Raw genomic sequence first — 26870 nt, 5'->3', positions numbered from 1 at the left:
TTTTGTTATTGCTATGTGCAAATAGGGGTGATTGGGGGAATATTTCTAATTTTGCTCTTTTGCTGATTTTACTGTCTCAATCAGTTTCTTGACAAATTCTTGGGCGTTTTCTAAATAAACCACAATGTCTTCAAATAGTGCTCTTTTTCCTCCTCTTTGACACTGTTTATACCTCTAATTTTTTTATCTTCTCCTTCCTCTGACTCGTATTTCTTAGAACTGTCAAATGATAGTGGAGAGATGGGGAATCTTTTCTCATTGGTAAAACTTCAACTGTTTCCCCATTGAATGTAATGATAGCTTGTAATTTTAAATGATTTTTTTTATTACACTAAAATGGCCCTTCTATGTCTATACTTTTTAGATTTTTTAAAATCACTTTGCCCCCAAAGGCTTTTTTTCTGCAAAATTGTCATTGGAGACGTGGTCATTTGACTCTCACAAATCCTAATTGCTGATTGCAGCCCTTCCATGCCCTTCATTCATCTTTCTATTAACCTGGGGATGAGCTTCAACTCCAATTTTTTTTTCAATTTTATTTTTATTCACTGAGATGTGAAAATAATTTATAACATTCATTTAAAAAACTTGAGTTCCAAACTCTCTCTCTCTCGAAAGGGCAAGCAAATTTTTGTACATATAGGCCCTTTTCCATTTTTAAAAATCTCTTTGGAAGACAGGTGTAAGAGTGGTATTGCTGAGTCAAAAGTAAGCATAATTTTATAGCCCTTTGGGCAAAATTCCCAATTGTTCTCCAGGATGGCTGAATCAGTTCACAACTCCTTCAACGGTGCATCAGTGCCCCAATTTTTCCCCATTCCCTCCTACATTTATCATTTTTCTTTTCTGTCATATTAGCCAATCTGATAAGTATGAGGTAGTACTTCAGAGTCCTATTGATTTGCATTTCTCTAATCAATAATGATTTAGATCATTTTTATATATGACCAGAGACAGTTCTGATTTCTTTCTCTGAAAACTACCTGTTCATATCCTTTGATCATTTATCAATTGAGAAATGACTCATATGCTTATAAAATTGAATGTTCTCTGTGTATTTGAGAAATTAGGCTTTTCTTAGAGAACCCCCTCTCAGTTTTCTGCTTTTCTTCTAATCTTGGCTATATTGGTGTTGTTTGTTCAAGAGCCTCTTCATTTATTTTAATAAAAAATCATTACATCTTGTAATGCTCTCTATCTTTTGTTTGATCCTAAATTCTTCCCTTATCCATAAATCTGAAAGGTAAACAATTTCATGCGCCCACTCATGTACCTGTTTTGACTTTATCTTGGTATATGGTGCAAGTTGCTGGTCTATACCTAATTTCTGTCAAACTACTTTCCAGTTTTCCCAGCAGTTTTTTTTAACAGAGAGTTTTTGTCCCCAAAGCTTGGTTCTTTGGGTTTCTCAAACGTGAGATTGCCATGTCCATTTACTACTGTGTATGGTGTATCTGATCTATCCCATCAATCTACAACTCTTATTTCTTAGCCAGGATCAGATCATTTTGATGGTTATCATTTTGTAATATAGTTTGGAATCTGGCATAGCTAGTTTGCCTTTCTTCACATTTCCCCCCCTTGATTTTCTTGATAGACTTGACCTTTTGTTTTTCCAGATGAATTTTATTATTATTTTCTTTAGCTCTATAAAGTAAGTTTTTGTTAGTTTGATTGGTATGATACTGAGTAAGTAAATTCATTTAGGTGGAATAGCTGTTGGCTTGACCTACCAATGAGAAATTATTATTTTTTCTAATTGTTTTAGTGACAGCAAGGTGGAGCAATGAATACAGTCCTGGGGACTGCAGTCAGGAAGACTGAACTTCAAGAGTTCAAATCTAGTTTCAGACACTTACTGGCTGTGTGACTCTGGGAAAGTTACTTAATTCTGTTTGTCTTAATTTCTTCATATGTAAAATAAGCTGAAGAAAGACACGACAAATCCCTCCATAACTTCGTCAAGAAAACCCCAAACTGGGTCATAGGTCAGAACCAACTGTAAAACAACTGAATAACAAATTGTATAGATGTGATTTTGTGTGAAAAGTCTTTTGTCACTGTTTTCATATAGTGTTTTGGTTTATCTTGGCAAGTAGATTCACAAGTATTTTTTATTGTCTACAATTATTTTAAGTGGAATTTCTCTTTCTCTCTCTTGTTGCTAGACTTTGTTGGTAATACATAGAAATGCTGGTGACTTACATGGGTTTATCTTATGTCCTGCAACTTTGCTAAAGTTGTTAATTATTTCAGCAGTGCTGAGCATGGAGTAAGAAAGACCCAAATTCAAATTTTGCCTCAGATGCTTCTTAGCTGTGTGACACTGGGCAAGTCACTTAGCCTTATTTGCCTCAGTTTCCACATCTGTAAAATAAGCTGGAGAAGGAAATGGCAAATCACTTTAGTATCTTTGCGATGAAAACCCCAAATGGGGTCACGAAGAGTCAGACATGACTTAAACAATTGAACAACCATAACTTAAAAAAATATAAGTTAATTTATTTATTTTTAGTTTTCAATATTCACTTCCATAAGTTTTAAATTTTCTCCCCCTTCCTTTCTTCCCTCCCCTCAATGCAATCTGATGTAGGCTCTACATATGCATTCCTATTAAACATATTTTTCACATTAGTCATGTTTTATAGAAGTATTAGAACAAATGGGAGGAACCATGAGAAAGCAAAAACCAAAACAAAACAAAGAGAAAATAGTCTGCTTCAGTTTGAATTCAGACTCCATGTTTCTTTCTCTGGATGTGAATGGCATTTTCCACCATGAGTCTTTTGGAATTGTTTAGGTCCTTGCATAGCTGGGAAGAGCTAAGTCTATCAAAGTCAGTCCTCACACACTGTGGCTGTTACTGTGTACAATGTTCTCCTGCTTCTGCTCACTTCATTCAGCATCGGCTCATATAAGTCTTTCCAGGTTTTCCTAAAGTCTGCCTGTTCATCATTTCTTATGGTACAATAGTATTCTGTTACATTCACATACCACAGTTTGTTCAGCCATTCCCCAATTGATGGGCATTCCCCCGATTTCCAGTTCTTGGCCACCACAAAGATAGCTGCTATAAATATTTTTGTATTGTATGGATCCTCTTCCCATTTATATGATCTCTTTGGGATACAGACCTAGAAGTGCTATTGCTCGATTAGAAGGTATGCAAACTTTTATAGCCCTTTGGGCACAGTTCCTAATTACTTTCCAGAAGTTCGGATCAGTTCACAACTCCACCAACAATGAATTAGTGTTCCAATTTTCTCACATCTTCTCCAATATTTATCATTTTACTGTTTTATCATGTTAACCAATCTGATTGGTGTGATGTGGTACCTCAGAGTTGTTTTAATTTTCATTTCTCTAATCAATAGTGATTTAGAACATTTTTATATGACTATAGAAAATTGTAATTTCTTCATCTGAAAACTGCCTGTTCATATCCTTTGACCATTTATCAATTGGGGAATGACCTGTATTCTTATGGTTTTGACTCAGTTCTCTATGTATTTTAGAAATAAGACTTTTATCAGAGACACTGGTTATAAAGAATTCTTTCCCGGTTTTCTGCTTCCCTCTTAATCTTGATTGCATTGGCTTTGTGCCAAAACTTTTAAATTTAATGTAATCAAAATGATCCATTTTGCATTTCATAATGTTCTCTATCCCTTGTTGGGTCATAAATTTCTTCATTCTCCGTAAATCTGATAGATAAATTATTCCTTGCTCTCCTATTTTGTTTATAGTATCAGACTTTATATCTAAAGCATGTGCCCATTTGGACTTTATTTTGGTATAACAATAACTTGTTTTAGTTGATTCTCTAGGATTCTCTAGGTGTACCATCATGTCATGGCAAAGACAATGTTGGCAATAATGGGCATCCTTGCTTGATCCTCGATCTTTTGGGGAAAGTTTTGAGCTTGTCTGTCTCACAGATAATGCATGCTGATGGTTTTAGGGAGATACTACTTTTAAGAAAATTTCATTTATTCCTATGCTTTTTCTGGCTTACGTATCAGTACCACAGAGGAATTCAGTGGGATTCTTTTCCCCATCGTTTATAGCACTGGAATTATTTTTTTATTTAACATAATTCACTTGCAAATGCATCTAGTTCTGACGATCTTTTCTTGGGCAGTCATCGATGCTTTGCTCAATGTCTTTTTTTCTAAGATAAGGTTATTCATTTATTTATTTATTCCAGTGCCTCTTCTGTTGATTGGGAGCAATTCATACTTTTGTAAATATTCATCCATTTCACTTAGATCGTTAGATTTATTGCCACATAATTGGACTAAATAGTTCCTAAAAATTACTTTAACTTCATCTTTACTGGTGATGAATTCACCCCTTTCATTTTTGGTACTGATAATGTGGTTTTCTTCTTTCTTTTCTACAATTGAGGTAATCAATGGTTTAGCTATAAACTCCTAGTTTTATTGCTTATTTCTGTGGGTTTTATTACTTTCGATTTTATTAATCTTTCCTTTGATTTTCAGGATTTCCAATTTGATGCTTAATTGGAAATTTGTAATTTATTTTTCCTAGTTTTTTTTAATTGCATGCCCAAATCGCTGATCTACCCTTTCTCTGTTTTACTGATATAAGTGTTTAGAGAAATAAAATTTCCCCTAAGTACCTCTTTAGCTGAATCCAATAAATGCAATATTGATCATCAATTTTAAGTTATAGAGAATGACAAAAATGAGGCAACAAACCTACATTTGTTGGATGATCGATTTTAAGTGCTTACAATGCGCCAGACACTGGGCTAAGGTCTGGGTTACAAAAAGAGGCAAGAGAGCATCCCTACCCTCAAGGAGCTTATACTCTAATGGGAAAGACAAGTAAACCCATAGGATATATATAGGATACAGAGGAGATGTTCAACAGAGAGAAGGCTCCTGGAAGAAGGTGAGATTTCAACCGGGACTTAAAGGAAGCTAGGGAGGTCAGTAGTCAGGGAAGAGGAGAGGAAGTGTTCCAGGTATGGGGGACAGCCAGAGAAAATTTCTGGAGTTGAGATAGAGGGTCTTGTTTGTGGAACAGCCTGAAGCCCAGTGTCATAGGATCAATGTAAAGTGTAAAAAGAATGCAAAGGTAGGAGGGGGCTGGGTTGTGAAGGGCTTTAGATGCCAAACAGAGAATCTTGTATTTGACCTGGAGATCATAGGGAGTCACTGGACTTTGTTGAGTAGGGGGTGAGAGAGATGTTGACAAGCGAAATCATCAGGCCTTTGCAACAAATTGGATATGGGGGTGGTGGTGGTAAAAGATAGTGAGGAGATGAGTGTGTCTCATAGGTTGTGAACCTCAAGGACTGGGAGGTAGGTGTTGGTTTGTACAGTAATAGGGGCAGTAGGGAGGATTTAGGAGGAAAGTTATGTTTTGGACATTTTGAATTTAAGATGTTTACTGGATATGTAGTTTGGGAGGCAGGATTGGAGATCAAGAGAGTGACTGGGACAGGAAAGGTAGAGTTGAGAATCTTCATCAAAAATATGATAATTAAATCCATGAGAACTAATGAGATCACCCAGTGAAACAATATACAGGGAGAAGAGGTGCCAGGACAGAGCACTGAGATACACCTACAGTTAAAGCTTTGATCTGGTGGAGAACCCAGCAAAGGAAACTGAGAAGGAGTGGTCAGATAGGGAAGAGGAGAACCAGGAGGGAGTGGGGAGTTCCAAAAACCTAGAGAGAAGAGAATGTCAAGGAGGGAAGAGTGACCAACTCTGTCCAAGGCTGCAGAGAAGGTGAGGAGAAGGAGAATTAAGAAAAGGTCATTAGATTTGGCCACTAACAGATCATTAGTAACTCTGCACAACACTGCTAGACCATCGGAGTTGAACTGGCCATGTTGTTTGAATGCAAAATGCATGCTTGCCAAAAAGACCGTTTTATGGAGAACTCACAGGGGCAGGCGATCACATGGTGGTCAGAAAAAGTGATGCAAGGACACTCTCAAGGTCTGTCTCAAGAACTTTGAATGTGACTGTGCAACGTTAGAGACACTGGCACAGGACTGCTCACCATGGCTTGCCCACATCCGAAAAGTTCCTGTGCTCTATGCTCAAAGCAGAATTGAGACAGCACAAAGTAAATGTATGATGCACAGATTTGGAGTAATCAACCCAAATATTCACATGGACTATCTGTGCCCAACTTGTGGTAGAGGCTTCTGAGCTCATATTGGTCTGATCAGCCACAGTTGGACACACTGAAACTTGACTTTATCATGATGACATCATTTTGGTCCTCTTTGAGAACGAAGGACAACAGACAACCAGTAACTCTGGAAGGGCAGTTTCAGTGGAAGGAGAAGCTTGGAAGCCAGACTGTATGGAGTAAGGAAGAGAGTGAAGAGAAAGACAGTGGAGGCACCAGTGTATGTGCTTTTTCCAGGAGTTTAGCTACAAAGAGCAGAAGAGACATAGGATGAAAGTTAGGGATGGAAGAGTCAATTGAGGGTTTTATCAGTATGAGGAGGCTTGGAGATGCTTGTAGGCAGATGGTGGAAGGGGACCCATCTGTAACCAATGAGAAAAGACTGGTCAGATGTAGACTGTGAAGGACGTTAGAAGTCAAACCGGAGGATTTTTGTCTGATCCTAGTGGCAATAAGGGACCCCAGGAGCTTCTTGGATCAGTCAATCCATATCAATAAGCATTTATTAAGTGCCCACCATGTGCCAGGTGCTAAATGATCAAGGGAATGGTGTAGCAGACTTGTACAGGTTATTCTGAATGAAGGTGGCATTACACAATGTACTTCTCCCATATTTAATTTCTTTTAAAGAGTAAAGTTCTTGGAATTAAAAGTTGTGTTGAGAAAACAACATTCATCCTGAGTCCAGGTCTTGAAGGAGTGTGCATGTGGTTAATGCTTTCCAATTCATTTGGCAAGCTTTGAATCTGGCCTCATAGGGTCCCTCCCTCCCTTCTGCACCTGCCCATAGGCTCCTTCCCACCCCATCTAGTTCTTATCCTTGTGCCAAGGGAATCAAAGAGTGCCCAGCCCAAAGTGAACAAGCTGAAACCAGACTTCTCCCTGGTCCAGATCCTGCTCTGTCTCCTGTGGTTCTTGGCTCAGAATTGTCTTGAGAAAGGCTAACCAGGTTTTTGGTTTGTCCCCCCAGGAGGTGTTTGGCTACCAGACTCAGACTCTGCGGAGAGTTCTTTGCCTGTTGGGCTCCGTCCTCTCCTTTGGCCTTCTGAGGCTACTTTTCTACTGGCGTCCACAGTGGAATGTGTGGGCACACTGTGTGCCCTGTCCCTTGCAAGAAGCTGATGTCGTTTTGCTTCGGACAACGGTGGGACCCCCTTGTCTGACATGATAGGGGCTGAAACTGGGCTCCTTCTGGGTGTTTTGGGGGCTCCCTGGGAAATGGCTTCCTGGACAAGGAGCCTCTGGGCAAATGTTCTGGAAGGAGAGAGATGATGGCCTTCTGCACTAAAAAGGCCTCAGTTTACCAGAGCCTTCGATTCCTTCCATCTGAGACCCTCTGTCTCCCCTCCCCCATCAGCTTCCTCCCTTGGGGATTCCTCCTGAGGCCCATCCATCAGCTGGACTTACATTTTGGAGGGGGTGGTGGATAGCTGCTGTTGACTTCCCAGGCAGAGAGGGCCCAGGAGTCCAGGATTTCAGTTCCAGCTCTGTGGCTTATTAACCACAGCAATCAGAATAGTGACGCCATGCACCTCCCCTCACCCCGACCCCACCTCAAATGTGCTTTAAGGAGAGGCTGACTAAGTCATTTGCAAAAGCAGGGATTAAGTACCTGCTGTGTGCCTAGCACATGCTAGATGCTAAGAACCAAAGGCAAAAATGAAACAATTCCTACCCCCAAGGAGCTTACGTTCTTTAGGAAAAACTGTATTGAGAGCTTTCCTAGCTGTGTGACTGTGGAAAAAATTATTAATTCTCTCTGGGCCTCTGGCAACTTGCTAGATGCTAGCTTGTTATCTGAGTTCTCACGCTGATGAAATCTCCATTTTACAAATGAGGAAACTGAGGCTCTAACAAGGCTAAGTGATTTACTAGTCCAGCTTCACATGACCAGGCCATGTTGAGGGTGGAGATTCCCGCCTGAGGATTGATGGATTACGAGTCCTGAGCTTTTTTTTTCTTCTCTCACCAAACCAATTACTTTGCAACCTCCACTAAGTCATTTAGCCTTCTCTGAACCTCAGCTTCTTTATCTATAAATGGAGATAATATTTTTCTATTAACTACCCACATCACAGAGAGCTTGTTCTGATCATCTAAAGAGTAGAAGGTAAACACCAGGAGGTCAGAGACTATCTGATTTTTGTCTGTATATGGAAAGGTCTGACTCAATATCCAATGTATTAAACAGGTCTTTAGTGAGTGCTAATTGTGTCACACTATTACTGGAATGGCAGCTAGTATTTAAAATCTGTCTTTTTAGTCATTTAAAGGTAGAAACTGTTAAACCTTGGTACTAGCATCCTAGGTCTGGCACTCAAAGCCTTGCACGCAGTACGTGTGTAGTGAGGACAGAGGGCTTGGCTGCCTGCACTCACCCACCACGTCACCCAAGGAATACTGGGGAATTGGCTGAGCTGGGTTATCTTTTCCTAGGATGAATTTCAGAAATACACAAGGAAGAAAGTGATCTGCCTGTACTTGTCCATACTGAAGAACCCTATAGACCTCAAATCAGGAGACATCGTTGCTGATCGTCATTCAGTCATAAATAGAGCCGTCCTGAAGCCAGAGCTGAAAGTAAGTGATTTAAGAGTGAGGTGGGAGTGTGGGGGAGGGGTGGTACCTATGGGAATGCACAGGTAGGACAGGGGAGTAATTAGTGCCCTGAACTGAGTCTGAAGATAGACATTGAGGGCTCCCCAGCTGTAGGGCCTTTGGGAGACTCAGTTACATCACCTCTACTATGGGAGTACTACAAGGTTGTAAACCATTGATAAAAGATACAGCGGAACATAGGGTGCACAGAGTGAGAATGAGAGAGGTAGGAAGGACCCTGGGTTCATCCTGGCTCTCCCTCAGATCTAATGGGTGAGGAAACTGCAGCCCAAGAGGAAAAGGCTGGCCTTAGGTCACTCTAATACTGGGGTTAGAGCTGTCCCCTGGTTTCACCTGATAGGAAGGCCAGAGATCTTTCCACTGGAGGGCAGGGGATAGCTTGACTGGCTTGACTGTGTTCTCACCTTGGCTTTTACAGGTGCGATGTATCCAGGTGCAGAAAATCAGGTACGTCTGGGACAATGTGGAGGAACGATTCCAGAAAGTTGGGTAAGTCTGCCTGCGTGGGTGGGGATGGCCGGGTTAGAGGCTCGGAGGCCACGGGAGCATAGTGTCCCCAGTGGCTCATTCCATCTTCTTGTTGACATTGCAGGCTTCTGGAAGACAGTAACTCCTGTTCTGACATCCATCACACCTTTGGATCTGGACTGGGGAAGGAGGAACAGGAGATCAGGTAGGGGCGGTACATCCTGAGGAGTCTCCCTGCTTCTAGAAAGTTAGGGCCTTGGCCAGCCTTTCACTCTTCTTTATTCTCCCTCTGCCCAACGATAGCAGGAGGTGAGAGGTGAAGAAGGGGTGTCCTCCACCCCCATATATTTGTAAAGGAAGGAGACATAGATTAAGGCATGGAATGACCTGAAATTTATCTCTTCCTTGAGAATTGACTCAGAACAGTCTCCTAGGAATCTCCTTCCCAGGAAACTCTTGGATCTCTTCATGTAATCAGCCTGATCTTCCTTAGAATCCTCAGGGAATTATACAGATGACCAAGACCTACATATGGAGAAACTGGTCCATGGAGAAGACAGTCAACTTTTGAGTCCCAGAATTGGAGTTGGAGGGGACTTGGAGGGCCATTCACAAGACCACCTAGGTGGTGTAAGTCTGGAGTCAGGAAGACTGGAGTTCAAACCCTGGCTTAGATTCTTACTAACCTTATGCAAAAATCATTTAGCTTCTTTCTGCCTCAATTTCCTCATCTGTAAATCTGAAAAATAACAGCATCTTCCTCTCAGGGTTGTTGTGAGGATCAAATGAGATCATTTTTGTAAAGTGCTTAGCACAATGCACAGTACTTGGTAGGTGCGTAATAAAGGATTCTTCTCTTCTCCTTCCCCTCAATCCATGTAGTCCCTCTAGTCCATCAATGACTTGTCTGATGCCACTCAACAGGTTAGAGCTAAAGGGGCTATCCCAAATTCTTGGTAGGACAAATGGATTGCATAAATTCAGAAAATGGGAAACATTCTTTTTGACAATAATCTTGAGTGTGTGAATGGAGAATGCTATACAATACGGCTGATAAGATAGAGACAGAAAAGAGAGTATGCTGAAAAGGTGAAAGGGCAGGCATTTGATAAGCCTGATAGGTAGGTAGACTAGAGCCATATTATTTTAAAAACTGTGAGGAAAATGCATTGGAAAGAGGAGAGGCTGGATACAGGGTGACCAACCAGAAGCTTAGTGCAGGAGTCAATAAGAGACAATGTGATGAAGGCATGGGTGAGGCCAATGCAACATAAAGGTAGAGAAGGGGACAGATGGGAGAGTTGGTAAGGAGAGAGAACCATCAAGCCTGGTCACTCAGAGATGGGGAGCTGAGGGAGAGATCAGAATGAAATATAACTCCACTGATTGCAGCCTGAGGGCAAGAAAGGGATGTTGGAAGGAAGTGCATGCTTGATGAAGCCAGAACAATGACACAAGTTCTGAATATGGTGAATTTGAATCGGGGTTAGAGTCACAATGCCATAAAACAGACATCCATGTTCTAAACGTGCATATCAACTGTGAGCAAGACCACAGCCTAAGCAACCTGCAGCCAGGAGGCCAGTGACTGATTTCTTATCAGTTCTGGAAACATAGTCCCACCATTTATCTCTCCTTGAAGAGCAACCAGAATCACTTAAGAATTCTCTATAATGTTTCTTTTAAACATAAAAAAGTTCTTCCAAGATAGTCATTCTTCTAATCATCATAATATTCTTTTTCTCCTCCTCCTCCTCCTTCTTTCTTCTTCTTCTTCTTCTTCTTCTTCTTCTTCTTCTTCTTCTTCTTCTTCTCTGTCTCTGTCTCTCTCCCTCTCTCTCTCTCTGTCTCTCTCCCTCTCTCTCTCTCTGTCTCTCTCTTTCTCTCTCTCTCCCTCCTTCTCTCTCTCTCTCTCTCTCTCTCTCTCTCTCTCTCTCTCTCTCTCTCTCTCTCTCTCTCTCTCTCTCCTCTTACCCCCTCCCTCATGAGTTGTTTGGATGTCACATGGAAGCCAGTGAAATTCCACAGTGTCTTCTTATTTAGACATGATTTCTAATTTGTGGTTGACATTGACTTTTGTTCTTTCTTATCAGTGCTTTACATAAGTGATTCAGAAACGACCATATATCTGGACCCAATCATTTCCTACAAGTTCAGGACCTCTGGGCTCTCTTATTGAAGAAAGTATTTTATATACCCTAATTGAAGAGTCTATTATTGGTGGAAATCTGCTCCTCTAAGAGTTTACCAATGCACTGATCATTATACGAAGATCTCTCATATTAATATTTATAGATCATCCAAAAACAATGGGATTCATTCTTAATCTCCTCTTTCCCGTTTCCTTTCCCTGTCACTGCAGAAACCTAAGACCCCAACCACAGGAGTGAGCACCATTTTATCTTAGCTTCCTGGGTTGACATGGCCCATGAATTCATCACCTTTTCTCCAACCTACTGATGATTTATACATTTCCAAACTCAATCTTATCCTTAGTCTTATCACAGTATCCTGTATGCTTTGGGAACCACAACTGAAGCCTTTCCACTTTGGCATAAGCTACCCAAACTTGTGATCCACATTTGTGGCCTTTGGGGACCTAGGGTTTATCATTCATGACCAGGATGGGAAATAAATTGGAGTAGTGTTTCTATGAAGAAACATCCTGAAGATGGGAGAATCAGTTTGTATATGTGTGGTATGTATTTTAAATGAAATGACTTTACAGAGAAAATACAGGCTGAAATAACCAGGTTCAAAGTCATGTATGGGGCAGTATTTTCATGATCATTTAAAGAAACAATGAAACCAAAAAGCAAATTGAAAAAGAGAATGAATGAAAAGTTGTTCTTGTGAACTGAGGGATGAGCTGCAGGAGCCACGTCTTGCCTTCTATTGTGACATCTTAGTGATGAATGGCCAATGTTTTCCAGGAGGTTCATCTGTGGCCCGAATGCCATCGAAGTTGAGATCCAGCCTATTTGGAAGCTACTTGTTAAACAGGTAACCTGCCCCCAGTCCATTGTGTAAGTCAGTTTTGCTCCCTATTCCAAACTCTTCAAGTCAACACTGTTAGTTAACTGTCCTCTGTGCTAATTGCCATTGTACTTCAGAGGGGCTACCCTGAGAACTTCTCCATGAAGTGGCATTTTTGGATGGCAGAGGCCAGGCTCAGAGGATAAGTTCCTTGCCAATCTTCTATTAGCTTTCTGGGATCTGGTCTCTAAGTTCCTAAGATTATAGGCCAGGCAGGAGAAGGACCTCAGAGCCTAGCTAGTCAAAATATCTTATTTTATGGATGAGGAAACTGTCCTTCCCTCACCCCCCAAGTTAAATCATGTGCCCAAGGTCATGTAGCTAGTAAGTGCAATAACCAGGATCAGAACCCACGTCCTCTGACCTGACACCCAGTGTTCTTGCACTTACCAGTGCAATGAACAAAATCTAGCTATTCTTTCTTCAGATTCGGCTTCAGAAGGCAAGTGAGGTACATGTCAATTTGTCAAAGGGCCTCGAGCGCCGAGTGCAAGGCACGACACTAATGTCCTATGTTTCTCTTCCTTCTGAAGTTTTCCCCCAATATGCTATTGAGTATTCCTGAACACAAAATGGTACCAGCATCCTGGCAGAATTCACCATGAAAGACATTTTGCTCTAAGCAAATAGAATTGCTGTCATTTGTAAGTAAAGCAGGCTAAAGCAGAGACAATGAGATTGTTTATGGCACAGAAGTGATAAAAATAAATAAGAGGAAAGAAAGAGATGGAGAGCTTTCCATTCCCCTTCCTGGAGAACTCGCTACACCTCCTACTCATGAATGAAGGTGAACAGCTCTCAGTGAAGGATGCAGATGTCACTTCATTTCAGAACCAAGATGGAAGAGAAAAAGTTTCATCAATTCTGCCATTTGGAGAAGAAAACATGTAAGGACAGGATTATGTTTGGGCTAGTTTAGGCACCGTTGCCAATATGTACTTCCCCATGAAAAGAGCTCCCAGGCACCTCTGACAGCATTGTGAACTCAGTGAGGACACTGTTCTGCCATGGAGTTCAGACCCTCATAAGTTTTTCTGCAAATTGGGAGTCATCAAAGCTTCTTGAGACCACAAATGGCAAATTAAGAAGAACTCAGATCATGTCAGGGGCAGCTGAAGGTGCCAGGCTTGGAGTCAGGAAGACTTACCTTCCTGAGTTCAAATCTGACTTCAGACACTTAGCTGCATGACCCTGGACAAGTGACTTCACCCTGTTTGCTTCAGTTTCATCATTGCCAAAGACCATGCCATCACAGAAATGATGACATGACTTGCACTGGACTTTGCTTTGAGTGAGGGAGGGCTGTGCAGGTCATCAGCCTCACTTCTCCTCCAGAGCCATTTGAATCCAGTGACCAGATATTTATCAAGATGACTGGAGATGACCCAGGATGAGGCAATTGGGGTTAAGTGACTTGCCCAAGGTCACACAGCTAGTGAGTGTCAAGTGTCTGAGGTGAGATTTGAACTCAGGTCCTCCTGACTCCTGCACTGGTGCTCTATCCACTGCACCAACTAGCTGCCCCATCATCATTTGTAAAATGAGATGGAGAAGGAAATAGCAAAGCACTGCAGTATCTCTGCCAAGAAAACCCCTAAAGATGTCACAAAGAGCCAGACATAACTGCAAAACAACTGAACAACAACAACAAATAGACCATGTCAAGAAATCCCAGAATCCGTATGTGGAGGGAGTCTTAGGGATGGGCAGAGCTCTCCATGGGAGTCCTGAGGCAAGCCTTAGGCCTCCTGGTGTTCAGGAGCTCCCATCATTCGTGGCAGAGCTAGAGACTGACCTTACTGCCACGACATCCTGGTGAGCTCCCTGAGAGTCATTGCGAAAGGTTTGTGTATCCTCAGTGCATTGAGAAATATAAAGCCAAAACACCTGGGAATCACAGACTGTGGGCATCTCTCAACACTGAGAAACTCATGACCCCACTGTCTTCTTGACCCATGGGATCCAAGCAGTGCAGAAGAGAGACTTTCCAGGACTAACAGTGTCTTTCCCCTGGCAGGTTTTGAATCCATTTTACGTGTTCCAAGCATTTACCCTGACGCTGTGGCTGTCTCAAGGTTATCTTGAATATTCCATAGCCATCATCATTCTGACCATCATCTCCATTGCCTTAACTGTCTATGATCTCCGACAGGTAAGGTCCTTGACTCCCTTCCCCAGGAGACCTCTCCCCTCTCATTCCTGGGTTCTGCTTCTGCCCAGAAAGAATCACTGTACAAGAAGTCTGCGTAGCAGTCTGCAAGAGTCTGAAGAGGCTTGAACTGTTTGGACCTAGCAGACTGAACTAGGTGGGATCCAGGAAGGTGGAATGGAAAAAGTACAGGCAGAAAAATCTTTCCAACCATCTGAGCTTTTCCAAGATGGGGCTGGGACTTCCTGCTCACTGGAAGGCTTAAAGCAGAGGCTGGATAAGAACATTGTTGGGTCTAAGGGAGATACTCTGGAATACTTGAATTCTTGGATTCTGTAAGGCAGCTCTTTATCATACACCTGCTTCCTTCTAGAGAATATTTTGCACATGCACCTCACCTACCCCCCAGGTCTAGAACCATAAAAATCCCATTAGGACTGGTGTTGCTCTTGGAAAGGGTATGGCCATCTCCTCCCCTTGCTCCACTCACTATCCCTGTAGCTTTCCAAAGCAAAACAACTCTCCCTGCTCACCGCCCTTCTCTCTGTTGTCTTGTCCATTGGAATGGTAGTTCCTTTAAGCTAATTGTATCTATTTCCATTCTCATCTCTTCTCTCTTCCTCCCTCCCCTCTCTCCTTCCCTCTCTCTCCCCCTCTCTTCCTCTCTCTCTCTCTCTCTCTCTCTCTCTCTCTCTCTCTCTCTCTCTCTCTCTCTCTCTCTCCTCCTTCTTTCTATCTCTCATACTCTCTTCACCATTCCAGTAGAGTTGGCTCTGTTTCCCTGTCAGGATCCTATGGGCTCCCCTGAGAAGTTGGCCGAGCCTTTGTCTCCTGCTATTAGTAGGAGCCGTCCCTCCAGGGTGCTCTTCCTGTTATCAGCCTCCATCACTTCATTCCCCAGTTTCATTTCACCCAATGACATTTTCATGCTTCGATAAAGGAATATTTGCTTCACAAATATAGCAAGAAAAGAAGCCGGAAGAGGCTGCCTTGCCCTGGGAGGGGCACAGCCTCCCCTGTACCATGTGGCTAGCAGAATGGTGAGCTGACAGGACGGTACCTGTTGTATGAGGCTCCAGACTGGGGAACTCTTTCCCAGGCTTGGGATCAGCTTAGCGCCTGCTCTGCACATGCTTCCTTTGTTGTTACAGATAGCAGCTTAGTTCGTGAGTTGTAGAGACAGAGGCAGACTAAGTTTGAATGAAGAGCTTGCCGTTTGCTGGGAACTGTGTGAAGGGCTGGGGAGATGACCCAGAGCTGCCAGACACTCCCTGCCTCTGAGCAGCTTACATTCTAGTGGGGGCAGTTAACACACAATGAGGAGGGGGGTTTGTGGGGAAGAAGTACAGGCCAACCGAAGGTTTCTTCTTCTTTTTCATGATTTGTATACCCTTTGTGAAATGCCATTCTGAAGAGTCCTAGAACCAGAGAAGATCAAATATGGATACTTAAATTTTTTTTAGGGCTGGACTTTTAAATTATGTTACTTAGCTGGCATTCTCCCTGTGACCCCTGAGTCTCTCACTCTTCCAGAGAGGGAGGCAACACTAAAAAAATGCGATTAAACATTCATCCAGGAATCAATTGCTGAGCTGGGCAACTAGAACATAAACCCTTCACCATGGTACTATAACAACAAATCAATCAGCATTTCCTGAAATTCTGCTTTCATGACTCCAAGGCTGAGAAGCAAATATTTGTTGACTTCAATTAGACTGAACAAACTCTCACTGGAGGGGACAAACTCAACTTCAGATTTGCCTGATGGGTGATGATTGACAGGTGTCTCTGGCCAGCTCACCCGGCCTCCTGACACCTGCATTTCACTGGCACAGATTTACCTGATCCATATTTCAGTCTCAAATAGCCAAAGACGAGCTCAGACAGCTGGCCTGGCCTTCCTTGGCCCCAGAGTCAGATCAAAAGAACCTAAAATGCTTCCTGGAGCCGTCCTCATGCCTAGGCCCATCTGGATGTAAAGGCTTGCTCTGGTAGGTCCCCCACTCTTCCTTTCTCCCTCCTTGGCACCCACCAGGCTTCCCTTTCTTTGTCACATTCCTAAATTCTCAGTTTTCTTCCCCCACCACAAGAACCCCTTCTCCAGTTACATGCTACGGCCTTCTTGAAAACTGCTCTTTCTCCCTCAATCTGTCAGTGTTCTGGGGAAGAAAGAAAGGCTTTGTGGACTCCCAAACACTAAATTGATAGGAGGGCTTATTACTATAATGACAACTTTCTAACAGCTAATCTATGATATTTCTGCCATGTTTCATGTGGATAAAGGGCAGGGGGAGGGGGTAGAGTCCTGGGTGCCGAATTCTTCTTGCAGCCTTGTTTCTCTGGGAAATGCATCTTAGGAATCAAATGGACTTTGAAACAGATGTATAGGTAAAAGCCCCTTTGTAAGATGCTTTCTACCCATCCTGGGCTCGGATGAGACAGAGCCAAAGTTCTAACTTCTGTGGCTGACCCTGCATCTTCCCAAGGGGGCCAGTCTCTTGGAGTATGTTCACAGTGACTACTGGGGCAGGAATTCACTGAGAAGAACTGAATTTAGCTGCAGGACAGCCCTCCAACTATGGCATGTTGGGCTTGGCTGCTGACTTAGTGCGTACTCTGGGCTCCTCGAAGCACTAGATATTTAGCAAGCACTTTCATGATGGCATGTTTGCCTAGGTTCTGGAGAGTGGACAAAGCTCTCATGTCTTCCCAGTCACCAGTGGAGTGAAACAGGGCTGTGTGCTTGCTCCCATGCTTTTTAGCACGATGATTTCAGCCATGTCGTCAAATGCTTTCAATGAGGATGAACAAGGCATCAAGGTCAACTATTGTACTGATGGTAAGTTCTTCGATTTGAAAAGGCTCCAAGCCAAGACCAAAGTGGAGGGAGTGTTGGTGCATGATTTTCTGTTTGCAGACGATTGTGCACTCAGTGCAGCCTCCGAAGCTGAGATGAAACAAATTATGGAGCAATTCTCTGCTGCCTGTGCTAATTTTGGCCTAGTAATTAACACCAAGAAAATCCAGATGCTCCATCAGCCACCATCACACCACCCATATGTGGACTCATTCATTACAACAAATGGAGGAGTTTTGAATGCTGTGGATAAGTTCATTTACCTTGGTAGTGTTACTTTCCAGGGATGTACACATTGACAATGAGGTTGATGCACGCATTGCCAGAGCTAGCTCAGTGTTTGGGAGGTGCAGAAGAAAATTTTGGGAGAGAAGAGGTATTAGACTGGCTACCAAACTGAAGGTCTGCAGAGCTGTTGTGCTAACCTTGTTGTATGCCTGTGAAACATTGACAGTTTACCAGCGTCATGCCAGGAAACTGAATCGTTTCCATTTGAACTGTCTTAGGAAGATTCTGAGGATCATCTGGCAGGATCAGGTACCAGATAATGAAGTCCTTGCTTGAGCTGAACTGCCAAGCATTCAATCTATGCTTCAGAGAGCACAACTCCGATGGGCTGGCCACGTTGTTCAAATGCAAAATGTATGAATGCCAAAAAGATTATTCTATGGAGAACTCACATGGGGCAGGTGATCACATGGTGGTCAGAAGAAGTGATACAAGGACACTCTCAAGTTCTCAAGAACTTTGGATTTGATTGTGCAACATGGGAAACACTGGCACAGGACCACTCAGCATGGCATGCCCACATCAGAAAGGGTGCCGTGCTCTATGAGCAAAGCAGAATTGAGACAGCATAAAGTAAACATAGGATGTACACATTTGGAGTATCCATCCCAAATATTCATGCAGACTATCTGTGTTCGATCTGTGGTAGAGCATTCTGAGATCGTATTGGTCTAATCAGCCACAGTCGGACACACTGAAATTTCACTTCATCATGGTGATGCCATTTTGGTCCTTTTCAAGAAAGAAGGACAACCACCAACCAAACAACCAGTGGGCACTAACTGTGTACAGGGTACTGGGCTAGCTTTTGGCACTGTAGACAGTACAGTGAAACTGTCCCTCACTTCAAGGAGCTTCTGGGGGACTCTCCCAAGTGAATAAAAAAATAGATATGAAGTCATTTCAGGAGAAAAAGGTCAGCCTCATTGAGCATCATTAGGATGTGTCCTGCTAGACACATCTGCCCTGCCCCCTCCCAGTCAAGACTTGGGAGAAGCCAGGATTTCCCAGAAGTTGAAGTGAGGAGGCCAAGCATTCCACACACTGAGGACAAAGAGAGACAGGCTTGGCAAAGGAGGAGAATGGGGAGACAGGAGGTCAGATCTGGTCAGCGGAGAGTGAAGGCTCTTACCCATACATTTGTTTCAAAGTCCATTTGACTTCTAGGATGCATTTCCTATAGAAAAAAGGCTACAAGAAGAATTCAGAACCTAGGACTCTCTCTCCCCTCCCCCCAAACCTTTATTAACCTGTAATGTGACAGAAATAACATAGAGGAAGTAAGAGGTTGTTGATTTTTCAAGTGGAGAGAAAGGGATACACACACACACATATACACATATACACACACATATATATGTGTGTATGTATATATCTATATCTGTATCTGTATGATGTGGAGGATGAATAGTTGACAAATTCTGGGAACTAACTGGAAGTGGGGGGTGGGAGAGAGAGAGAGACAGAGAGAGAGAGAGACAGAGATAAGAATGACTCTAAAAGCCCAGGTCCCCATCAAGCTGATGGTAGCTTCAAAAGAAAAGTGATATTTAGAGGAGGTAAGAATTTGGGTCAAAATATAATGAACCATGTTTTGCAGTTTGAGATGACCAGAGATGACCAGAGAACTGGGGCATTGTGGTACTAGAACTCAGAGAAAGGTTGGGGGAGGGGATGAGGAAGTGGAAGCAACCAACCACTGAGTGAGAACTCATTAGGCACCTGTTACTTATTACATGGTGCCTTCTCTGGGGCTACAAAGATAAAACAACAAGACACTTCCTGCCCTGAAGAAGCCTGTGATCTGACAGGGGAAGCACACACTGTGGACACTGTGAGAGGGCTGGAGAGATGGGAGGGCCTGTCTGAATGTTTTCCAGTTTTGTCCTTTGACCTTTTCTTTCTTTAATAGTGGGAAATCAACATGCTTGTAGGCACCACAAAGGAGGGAATACGGAGGGGGAGCTCTCAGGGGAGATGAGAGGGAACCCAAAGAAACTGTTCGCTACGGGGGGATGGGGTCCAGAAGCCCAGGAAGGGGTTATTCTTGTCAAGAAGAAGGAGAAAGATCAGGTGTCTGTCAGAAGCTGGAGCAAAGGAAGAGAACCAGAGGGATGCTATGTGTTGTGATGGGAGCTTTGCATAGGGGCTTGATGTGAGCTGTCAGGGAGAAGATGGAACTTCCAAAGAATGTTTCCTCAAGAAGATAAAAGATGAAGTCCTCTGGCATGAAGGAAGGAATTGTTCATCTAAGGAAAGGAGTATGAGGGGCTTGAGAAAAGAAGATCTGAAATCACTGCTGTGGAGAGTCTGATAGTCGATTTGTGAAGATCAAAAGGATTATCAGATGGCAATGGAGACTTGGTTGACACTGGACAGCATGAACTTGTAGTGAATGCAAGTGGTGCATTTTGTGACTCCCAACTGCAGTGTGAGCAGAAACGAGAAGAGAGTGGGAGGAATCCTGGGTGAGGGTGTGTCGAGGGTGTGTCAAGGTGCCACGTGGTGCCTTCCAAAGGGATATTTTTGTGCTAACAGGCAGAAGATGAAGGATGTGTGAAGTGAAGAAACCTAGAGGAAGGCAGTTTGTCCCCAGTAGAGCAGGGATTCCAAAGGGCACAAGCGAGCAGGATAGCAGGGGAGGATGCCTATTGAGGAGGGGAGAGCTTTGGTGCTGATGGTGATGGGAAGACATAGAGCATTAGCAGGGAGCTGGATGTTTTATTCTTCAGCAGAAGCTAGCTCTGAATCACAAGGAGAGCAGATGCAGGCATTTTTGGGAGCCTGCCTTTGTGGAATTTACCTTTTGATTTTGAACCCCACAGCAATCGGTCAATCTGCACAATCTTGTGGATGGTCACAACAAGATCCGGACCACCATACACACCAAGGAGGAGGGTAGGTGGCCTCTTTTTCTGTTTAAATCTTCTAGTGCTCCCATTTGAGAATCTGTGTCCATTTAGGACATCAGTCTCCTCAGTTATCTGACTGAAGAGATTCGAAGTCACCCCACCTCACCTGATGCCCTGCTCTCAGCAATCCTAACACACTTGCATGTAGATACTGTCCTAAATTATTTTGACCTCCCTTCTCTGTTGCTTTGCCAGAGTATCTAGTTTCTCTGTCTCTGTCTTTCTCTGTGACTCTTATCTGTCTGACTGTTTCCCCTTTGTCTCTATCCCTGTCTTTCTGTGTCTCTGTCTCCTTTTGTCTCTCTGATCCTGTCTCTCTGTCTATATCTCTGTGAGTCTTTCTTTCTCTATGTTTCTATCTGACTGTTTTCCTTTATCTTTGTCCTGTATCTCTGCGTCTCTGTCTCTATCTGTCTCCGTCTCTCCTCAAATTAGCTCCTTGAGAAGAAATGTGCCATTCGCTACTTTTCTTTGCCTTTCCCCATCCAGTTCCTCCCACTGAACTTGACTTTGGCCCAAAATTGCTGACTGTAACATGGATTACTAACCCATGTCACCTAGGCTGCTATCAGTGGGTGTCAGGTGTAGAGTGAGGGACTGTGATAACCAAGGGACATCTTGAAATGCCAGGTCAAAGGAAGAAACAGCAACAGGCCCAGAATTCATGAAGGCAAATCTGAGTCCTTCAGGGTTAAGAAATTACACAGAATGTGTTTGAATTTTGTAGATGTTTCCTGGGGAGGCACAAGGCAAACCCTGAGCACCAACCACCAGGCGCAGTTGGTGGAGAGTTTTCAGTCACTCAGTCCATAAGTATTTATTAATTATTATTATTAATTAATTAATAATTATTATTAAAAAAAGAAAGGCAAAAGATTCCTGCCTTCAAGGAGTGCACAATCTAATGAGGGAGAAAATGTACAAAAAAGAAACTTAATGGAGAGAAGATATTAGAATAAGGAAGGAGTGTAGAAAGTGGGATTTTTGTTAGGACTTGAAGGAAGCCCCTGTAGACAAGAGGTAGAGATGAGAAGAAGCATCCCAGGTATGGGGGAGCGCAGTAGCAGCAGCAGCAGCAGCATTAGTAGCAGTAGAAGTAGCAGCTAACTGGCACCTACTTTGTGCCAGGCACTGTACTAAGGGCTTTGGAAATAACAACCCCTTCTAAACTCACTACAGCTCTGAGTGATAGGTACTTTTATCCACATTTTACAAACGAGGAAACTGTTTACAGAATTTAAATGGCTTTCACAGGGTCATACAACTAGTCTGAGGATGGACTTGAACTCATGTCTTTTTGACTCTAGACCCCACACTCTCTCTGTTGTGCCACCTAGCTGAATATCGTCAGCATAGAGATAATCAAATCCAAGTGAAATAGTTTTGAGAGAGAAGAAAAGAGGAGCCAGGACAGAACACAGTGGGACTCCCATGGTGAATGTCATAGTATGATTTGGATTTGGATCCAGTAAAGGATCCTGAAAAGAAGAGATCCAATAGGTAGGAGAAGGACTAGGAGAAAGAGAGAGTTATCCCAAAATCCTAGAGAAGAGAGTGTTTCAGAGGAGCAGGTGACTGACAGTGTCAAAGGCTGGAGAGACATCAAGGAGACTGAAGAGAGAGAAGAGGTCATTGGAGTTGGCCCTTAAGAGATCCTTGGTAACTTTGGAGAGCAGCTCCAGTGAAATGATGAAGAAGGAAGCTAAGGGGCAAGGAAACGAGAGGAGGTGGAGCGGGAGTGGGGAGTGGGGATTATAGACAGCCTTTTCTAGGAGTTTTGCCACAAGAGGAAGAAGAGATGTCAGATGGTGGAGGTATGGAAGGATCAGGAGAGGGCTTCCAAAAGAAGAATAGGTGACTGGAGAAAACAGGTAGGGAGACAAGAGCAAGGCAGCTCTCAGCCACTTGGAAAGAGAAGGAAATGGTCCATCAGTTACTTGTTCAGTTCCCACTCTTTATTGCCAGGTCTGCAGGAACTCGAGTCCCATCTCTTGGTGCCTGGAGACATCCTTGTTCTGCCTGGGAAGTTTTCCTTGCCATGTGATGCCGTCTTGATTGATGGGAGCTGCATTGTCAATGAGGGCATGCTGACAGGTACTGGTTGGGATGGTCGGAAGCCTTCTGTTTGTCTTTGGAGTACAGTGACAGTGAGCTCCCCAGATATTGTCTGAGTGCTTATGATGGGTGAGATGCTGCAGGGGACAAAAAGACGGAGGGGAGATGGGATGTTCTGTGGCAGCCAAGCTGCCAATAGGAAACAGATCACTTCTCCCTATTTGTTTACCCCTCCCTGACTAATTTACTTTGTGACTATGTTGAATTCCCTCACCTGGGCACCTCTTGTTCTGTCCTGGTACTCTACAAACTCCTTGAGGTCAGGCACTATTTCCTGTTTGGTTTTGCATCCCTGGTGCCTGGGCCAGCCAGTGAGCCAAGCATTTTTTACACTCTTAACTGTGTGCCAGGCATTGCATAATATAAAGGAAAGCAAGAACTCGTCCCCTGCCCTCAAGAAGCCCTCATTGTAATGGGAAGATAATGAGGGAATCAGCAGGGCATGCAGGGCACACTAAAATCATCTCAGAGGGCCACAAGAGAAGCTTAGAAATGTTTGGGGGAGCGATGATCTTCTCCTCATCACACATGCTGAAGGCAAACCTTGGCCGCCTCTTCTGGCTCCAGGCACCATGAGAGGATCCCTGCATAAAGGCACTTTGGACTGGGTGCCTGCTGAGCTTCCTTCCAGTCTCAAAGATCTTTGATTCTGGACTCTCCAAATTCCTACTGGAAGTTCCCTCCTCCTCCCTCTCAGCTTCTGGCTCACACCTGCTTCCATTGCCCAAAAGTCTGGAAGTTCCTTAGCTACATCAGGGCAAGATTCTGATTCTCTCAAATTCCTTTCCTTGTGTCTCTGAGAAATGACTCCATTTCCTCCTCTGAAGGCAGCTGGTGGTACAGTGGTTAGAGCATTGGGCATGGAGTCAGGAAGAATGAGTTCTAATATAGTCTTAGACAATTACTGGCTGTGTTACACCAGACAAGTCATTTTACCTCCATGTGCCTCAGTTTCCTCCACTGTAAAATGGAGAAACTAATAGTGCCCATCTAAGCCACTCACTGGGATATTGTCAAGAGGATCCCTGTCTAAAGTAAACACTCTCTGAGGTCCTTTCTGGTGCTGAGAAGTGGTGATTCTGTGAAAGCCACTCTCACTTTAGGAAAGCGCTTCATGGCTTGGCATATAACCAAGATTGCTATGATTCTGCGACCCTGCCAACCTCTTCCAGGCTGATCCCCAGAATTCTGGCACACTGAGTGTTCCAGGGCTGAGGCAGTCACCTTCCACCACAGCTGGATCAGCCAGAGCTGAGGTCCTGTGATATGTCCTTGAAGACTCCCAGGGGGCCTCTGAGCCTCTGAGCCTCTGAGCTCTGAACCTCCAGTGAAGAACATTATTGCAACCACCACAGTCAGCAACACTAATCATTTTCCACCTTTATGTGGTGAGCACATGCTTATTTTTTTTTAAGTGAACTAAATTCTTTTTTCAGAATTTCCTTTTCTTATAGGTGGGCAGCATTTTGTGACCCTCTCTGTAACAACAGGGTACGCTCTGGCATTTCCTAAACAGGGGTTTGCCTACTCAGTTTTTGGTCAGCCAACCAATTTTCTTTTATGTCCCCCCAAAGGGCTGGCAATTACCTCACCTCCTTTGGTCAATCAAAGTGGTAGGAGACCATTCACTAGATCTCATGGCAACTGGTCCCCTTGGAGAATAGCTTAATGGTTCTCTGCCCTCTATCATTGCCCAAATGAGAATCTTGAACTGGCCGGATTCCTGAGGCACTCGCTGTCTGTAAAGCATTGTCCCTAACACTCCTTTGGAAAAGTAATATTCAAGCACTAATATGTCTTAATGAGAGATAAACCATTGACCAAAGACTTTGTCTTTTTTCTGCCTACAAACTATTGAATTTTTCTGTTTACAAATGGTCTAAAGATAGCAAAAATGCTGTTCAAAGTCTTCCCAGCATCACCCAAAGTCAAAAGGATCTTCGTTATGTATTCCTAAGTGGTTCAGCACAAGCAGATTTTCCATTAAAAATGGATCTGCTTAATTTAAAACTGAGGAAGGAAAAACAGTAAACAGAAATCTGTTGAGTATAATTACAAACTATCCCTGAAATGTGCTGAAATCTAATGACCTTGTAACGATAATGAGAAAGATTTGCATAGATGTCACATCCTTCACAGAAAAGGTTGCCATAGTACCCAGCACAGCCCCAGCCCCAGGGGCAGCCCCGCCTCCCTCCGACTGAGAGGCTTAAAGGCCCTTTCACTAATTTGCAGTATCTTTTGTGAGAGGGATGATGCCTACTGGGGAAAGTGGTCATTACTGGAGGGTCACTACCAGTTTCTTCCTCTTATGTTATCCTTTCTCTTCTCCTGCCATGACTGGACAGGATGTGGCACTCCCCTCAGCTTCCATGAAATCTCCCCAGGGTTTCCAGGAAGTAGGAAAGGAAATAGATCTTTGAAATGGCTTGGGTAAAAATTTGGTCATGGCATCAGATCAACAACTGCTCTTTGGACACCACTGGGAATGATGTTGATGGACCAGGAATGCATCAGGTTGCACAAGATGCACATCAGAGCTATTGCATTCCACACCACCTACATGAAGCATGTGTTGGGAGGAAATGTGGAGCATGCCCATCACTGCTTCAGGAAGCAATGATTTCTCCAGGATGAGAAATTCTTTCAACCTAGCCAGGTTGTGGTAATATAGTGTTTAATAACAAATTGGAGTCCCAGTCCAACTGTCACTTGGGAGATGTCATCAGACTCTTGGGAGGCTCAAAAAGTCATCTGGTGGTGGCCAACCCTCTGGTAACAATGCTCACTTAGGACAGCTCTTCCTGAGTTGAGAGACATGCTGTCCAGCCTTCAGCCAATACTCAAGGAGTTCCCAGATAGACCATACCTACCAGAGCCTTACATCTGCTGATTTAGTCATTAAGAAGGTTGGATCAACTCCTCTCCAAGATGAGACCTCAGAGGATGGCATCAGGGAAGAGGTGAGATGGTCTTCCTCACTGAAGTAAGAGCATGGTGCAATAGAATCGCAGGGCTTACAATCAGAAAGTCCTAGGTTCAGATTCTGCCTGTGATACTTACTAGCTGCGAGGCAATAAGCAAACCACTTAACCTTTATCGGCCCCAATTTTACAAAGGAATCTTTACTTTCAGCATATAGCAAGCATAGAAGTACAAACTTTTCATCTCAACACCTTGAGGTCACACCCTCTGCTGGACTCCTACAATCCCTGGGGAGAGGGGGCTCAGATCTAAAACAGTTTCTGGGTGGTATTTGTTCCACCAAGGGCACTAAAGATGTGGCGTGGCCGGTTGATGGATGGGTCTGCGTTCCTGCTCCTCTGGACTGAGCTAGAATTCATATAGTACTTGTGGGTTAGCAAAGTGCTTTCCAGAAGCCATTTTTTTTCATTTCCACAACAACCCAGTGAGGTGGGTGTTATTATCATGCTCATTTTTCAAGTGAGACAACCGAGGCTGAAAGAGACCTTGCCCAGGGTCACAACTGGTGAGTGTCTGAGGCAGGATTTGAATTCAAGTCTTCCTGCCCTCAGGTCTAATGCTCTAACCAGGGGACTTCACTCTCTATCCAGGGTCTCTCTTACTGGACCCCAGCCAAGGAAGGAAGAGCTAGACCAAGGGTGACCCCCTGGCTGAGTAGTGAGCGTACCCCAGTTCTGGATCTACAGGCAATGGAACGGCTCCTCTTCATCACAGAGTGACCTGAGTGGAGCCCACCACACCATGTTTGCATGTCCTCCAAAGTTACTCTGGATTGTATCAGTGGAACACTCAGAGTGTGCTCACAAGGACACAGCTCATTGGCCACTCTCCTGTTGTGTATGTGCATATCTGCACAGTCTCAGCCTATAGAAGACAGGGACTTTCTCTTTGTGCTTAGCACACAGTAGGTGTTTGACAAATGCTTCCTGACTTATGAACATTAAGTATCTGATTCTGTCATTATATACTTATGCAAGTAGAATGTGGGGTTTTGTATTTTAAGATAAACTTCTTGAATCTGACCTGGAAATTAGGTGACCTGTGTTATGGTCCTGAATGGGCAGTGGTTTGAAGCCAAGGACACTGGCTCCAGAGGTCCTCAGGTGAGGACAGACCCTCTGGTGGCTGGGTTAATAAGCTTGTTAATTTATTTACCGAATACCTGTCAAGCATTGTGCCCAGACACTTAAGAAACCCCTTTCTCAAAAGAAGACAGGCCCTAAACACCAGAGGAGGAGAGGGCAGTACGTGGCCAGCCATTCAGGGC

At 43.6% G+C, this 26870-nt stretch overlaps 1 protein-coding gene across 1 annotated transcript in view; it reads left to right on the top strand.

The window, feature by feature from the left end:
* ATP13A5 (ATPase 13A5) overlaps positions 1–26870 on the top strand; it is a 108012-nt gene that overhangs the window by 16721 nt on the left and 64421 nt on the right. The window contains exons 2-9 of the mRNA XM_072618875.1: positions 7145–7318; positions 8611–8754; positions 9212–9282; positions 9386–9466; positions 12195–12264; positions 14315–14449; positions 20417–20489; positions 22469–22597. Of these exons, the coding sequence (XP_072474976.1) occupies positions 7145–7318; positions 8611–8754; positions 9212–9282; positions 9386–9466; positions 12195–12264; positions 14315–14449; positions 20417–20489; positions 22469–22597 (877 nt within the window). The remainder of the gene's footprint in view (positions 1–7144; positions 7319–8610; positions 8755–9211; positions 9283–9385; positions 9467–12194; positions 12265–14314; positions 14450–20416; positions 20490–22468; positions 22598–26870) is intronic.

The sequence above is a fragment of the Notamacropus eugenii genome, chromosome 6 (genome assembly GCF_028372415.1).
Source record: "Notamacropus eugenii isolate mMacEug1 chromosome 6, mMacEug1.pri_v2, whole genome shotgun sequence".
Lineage (NCBI taxonomy): Eukaryota > Metazoa > Chordata > Mammalia > Diprotodontia > Macropodidae > Notamacropus > Notamacropus eugenii.
The sequence above is the reverse complement of the archived record's forward strand: the minus strand, read 5'-3'. Positions and strand labels throughout refer to the sequence as shown.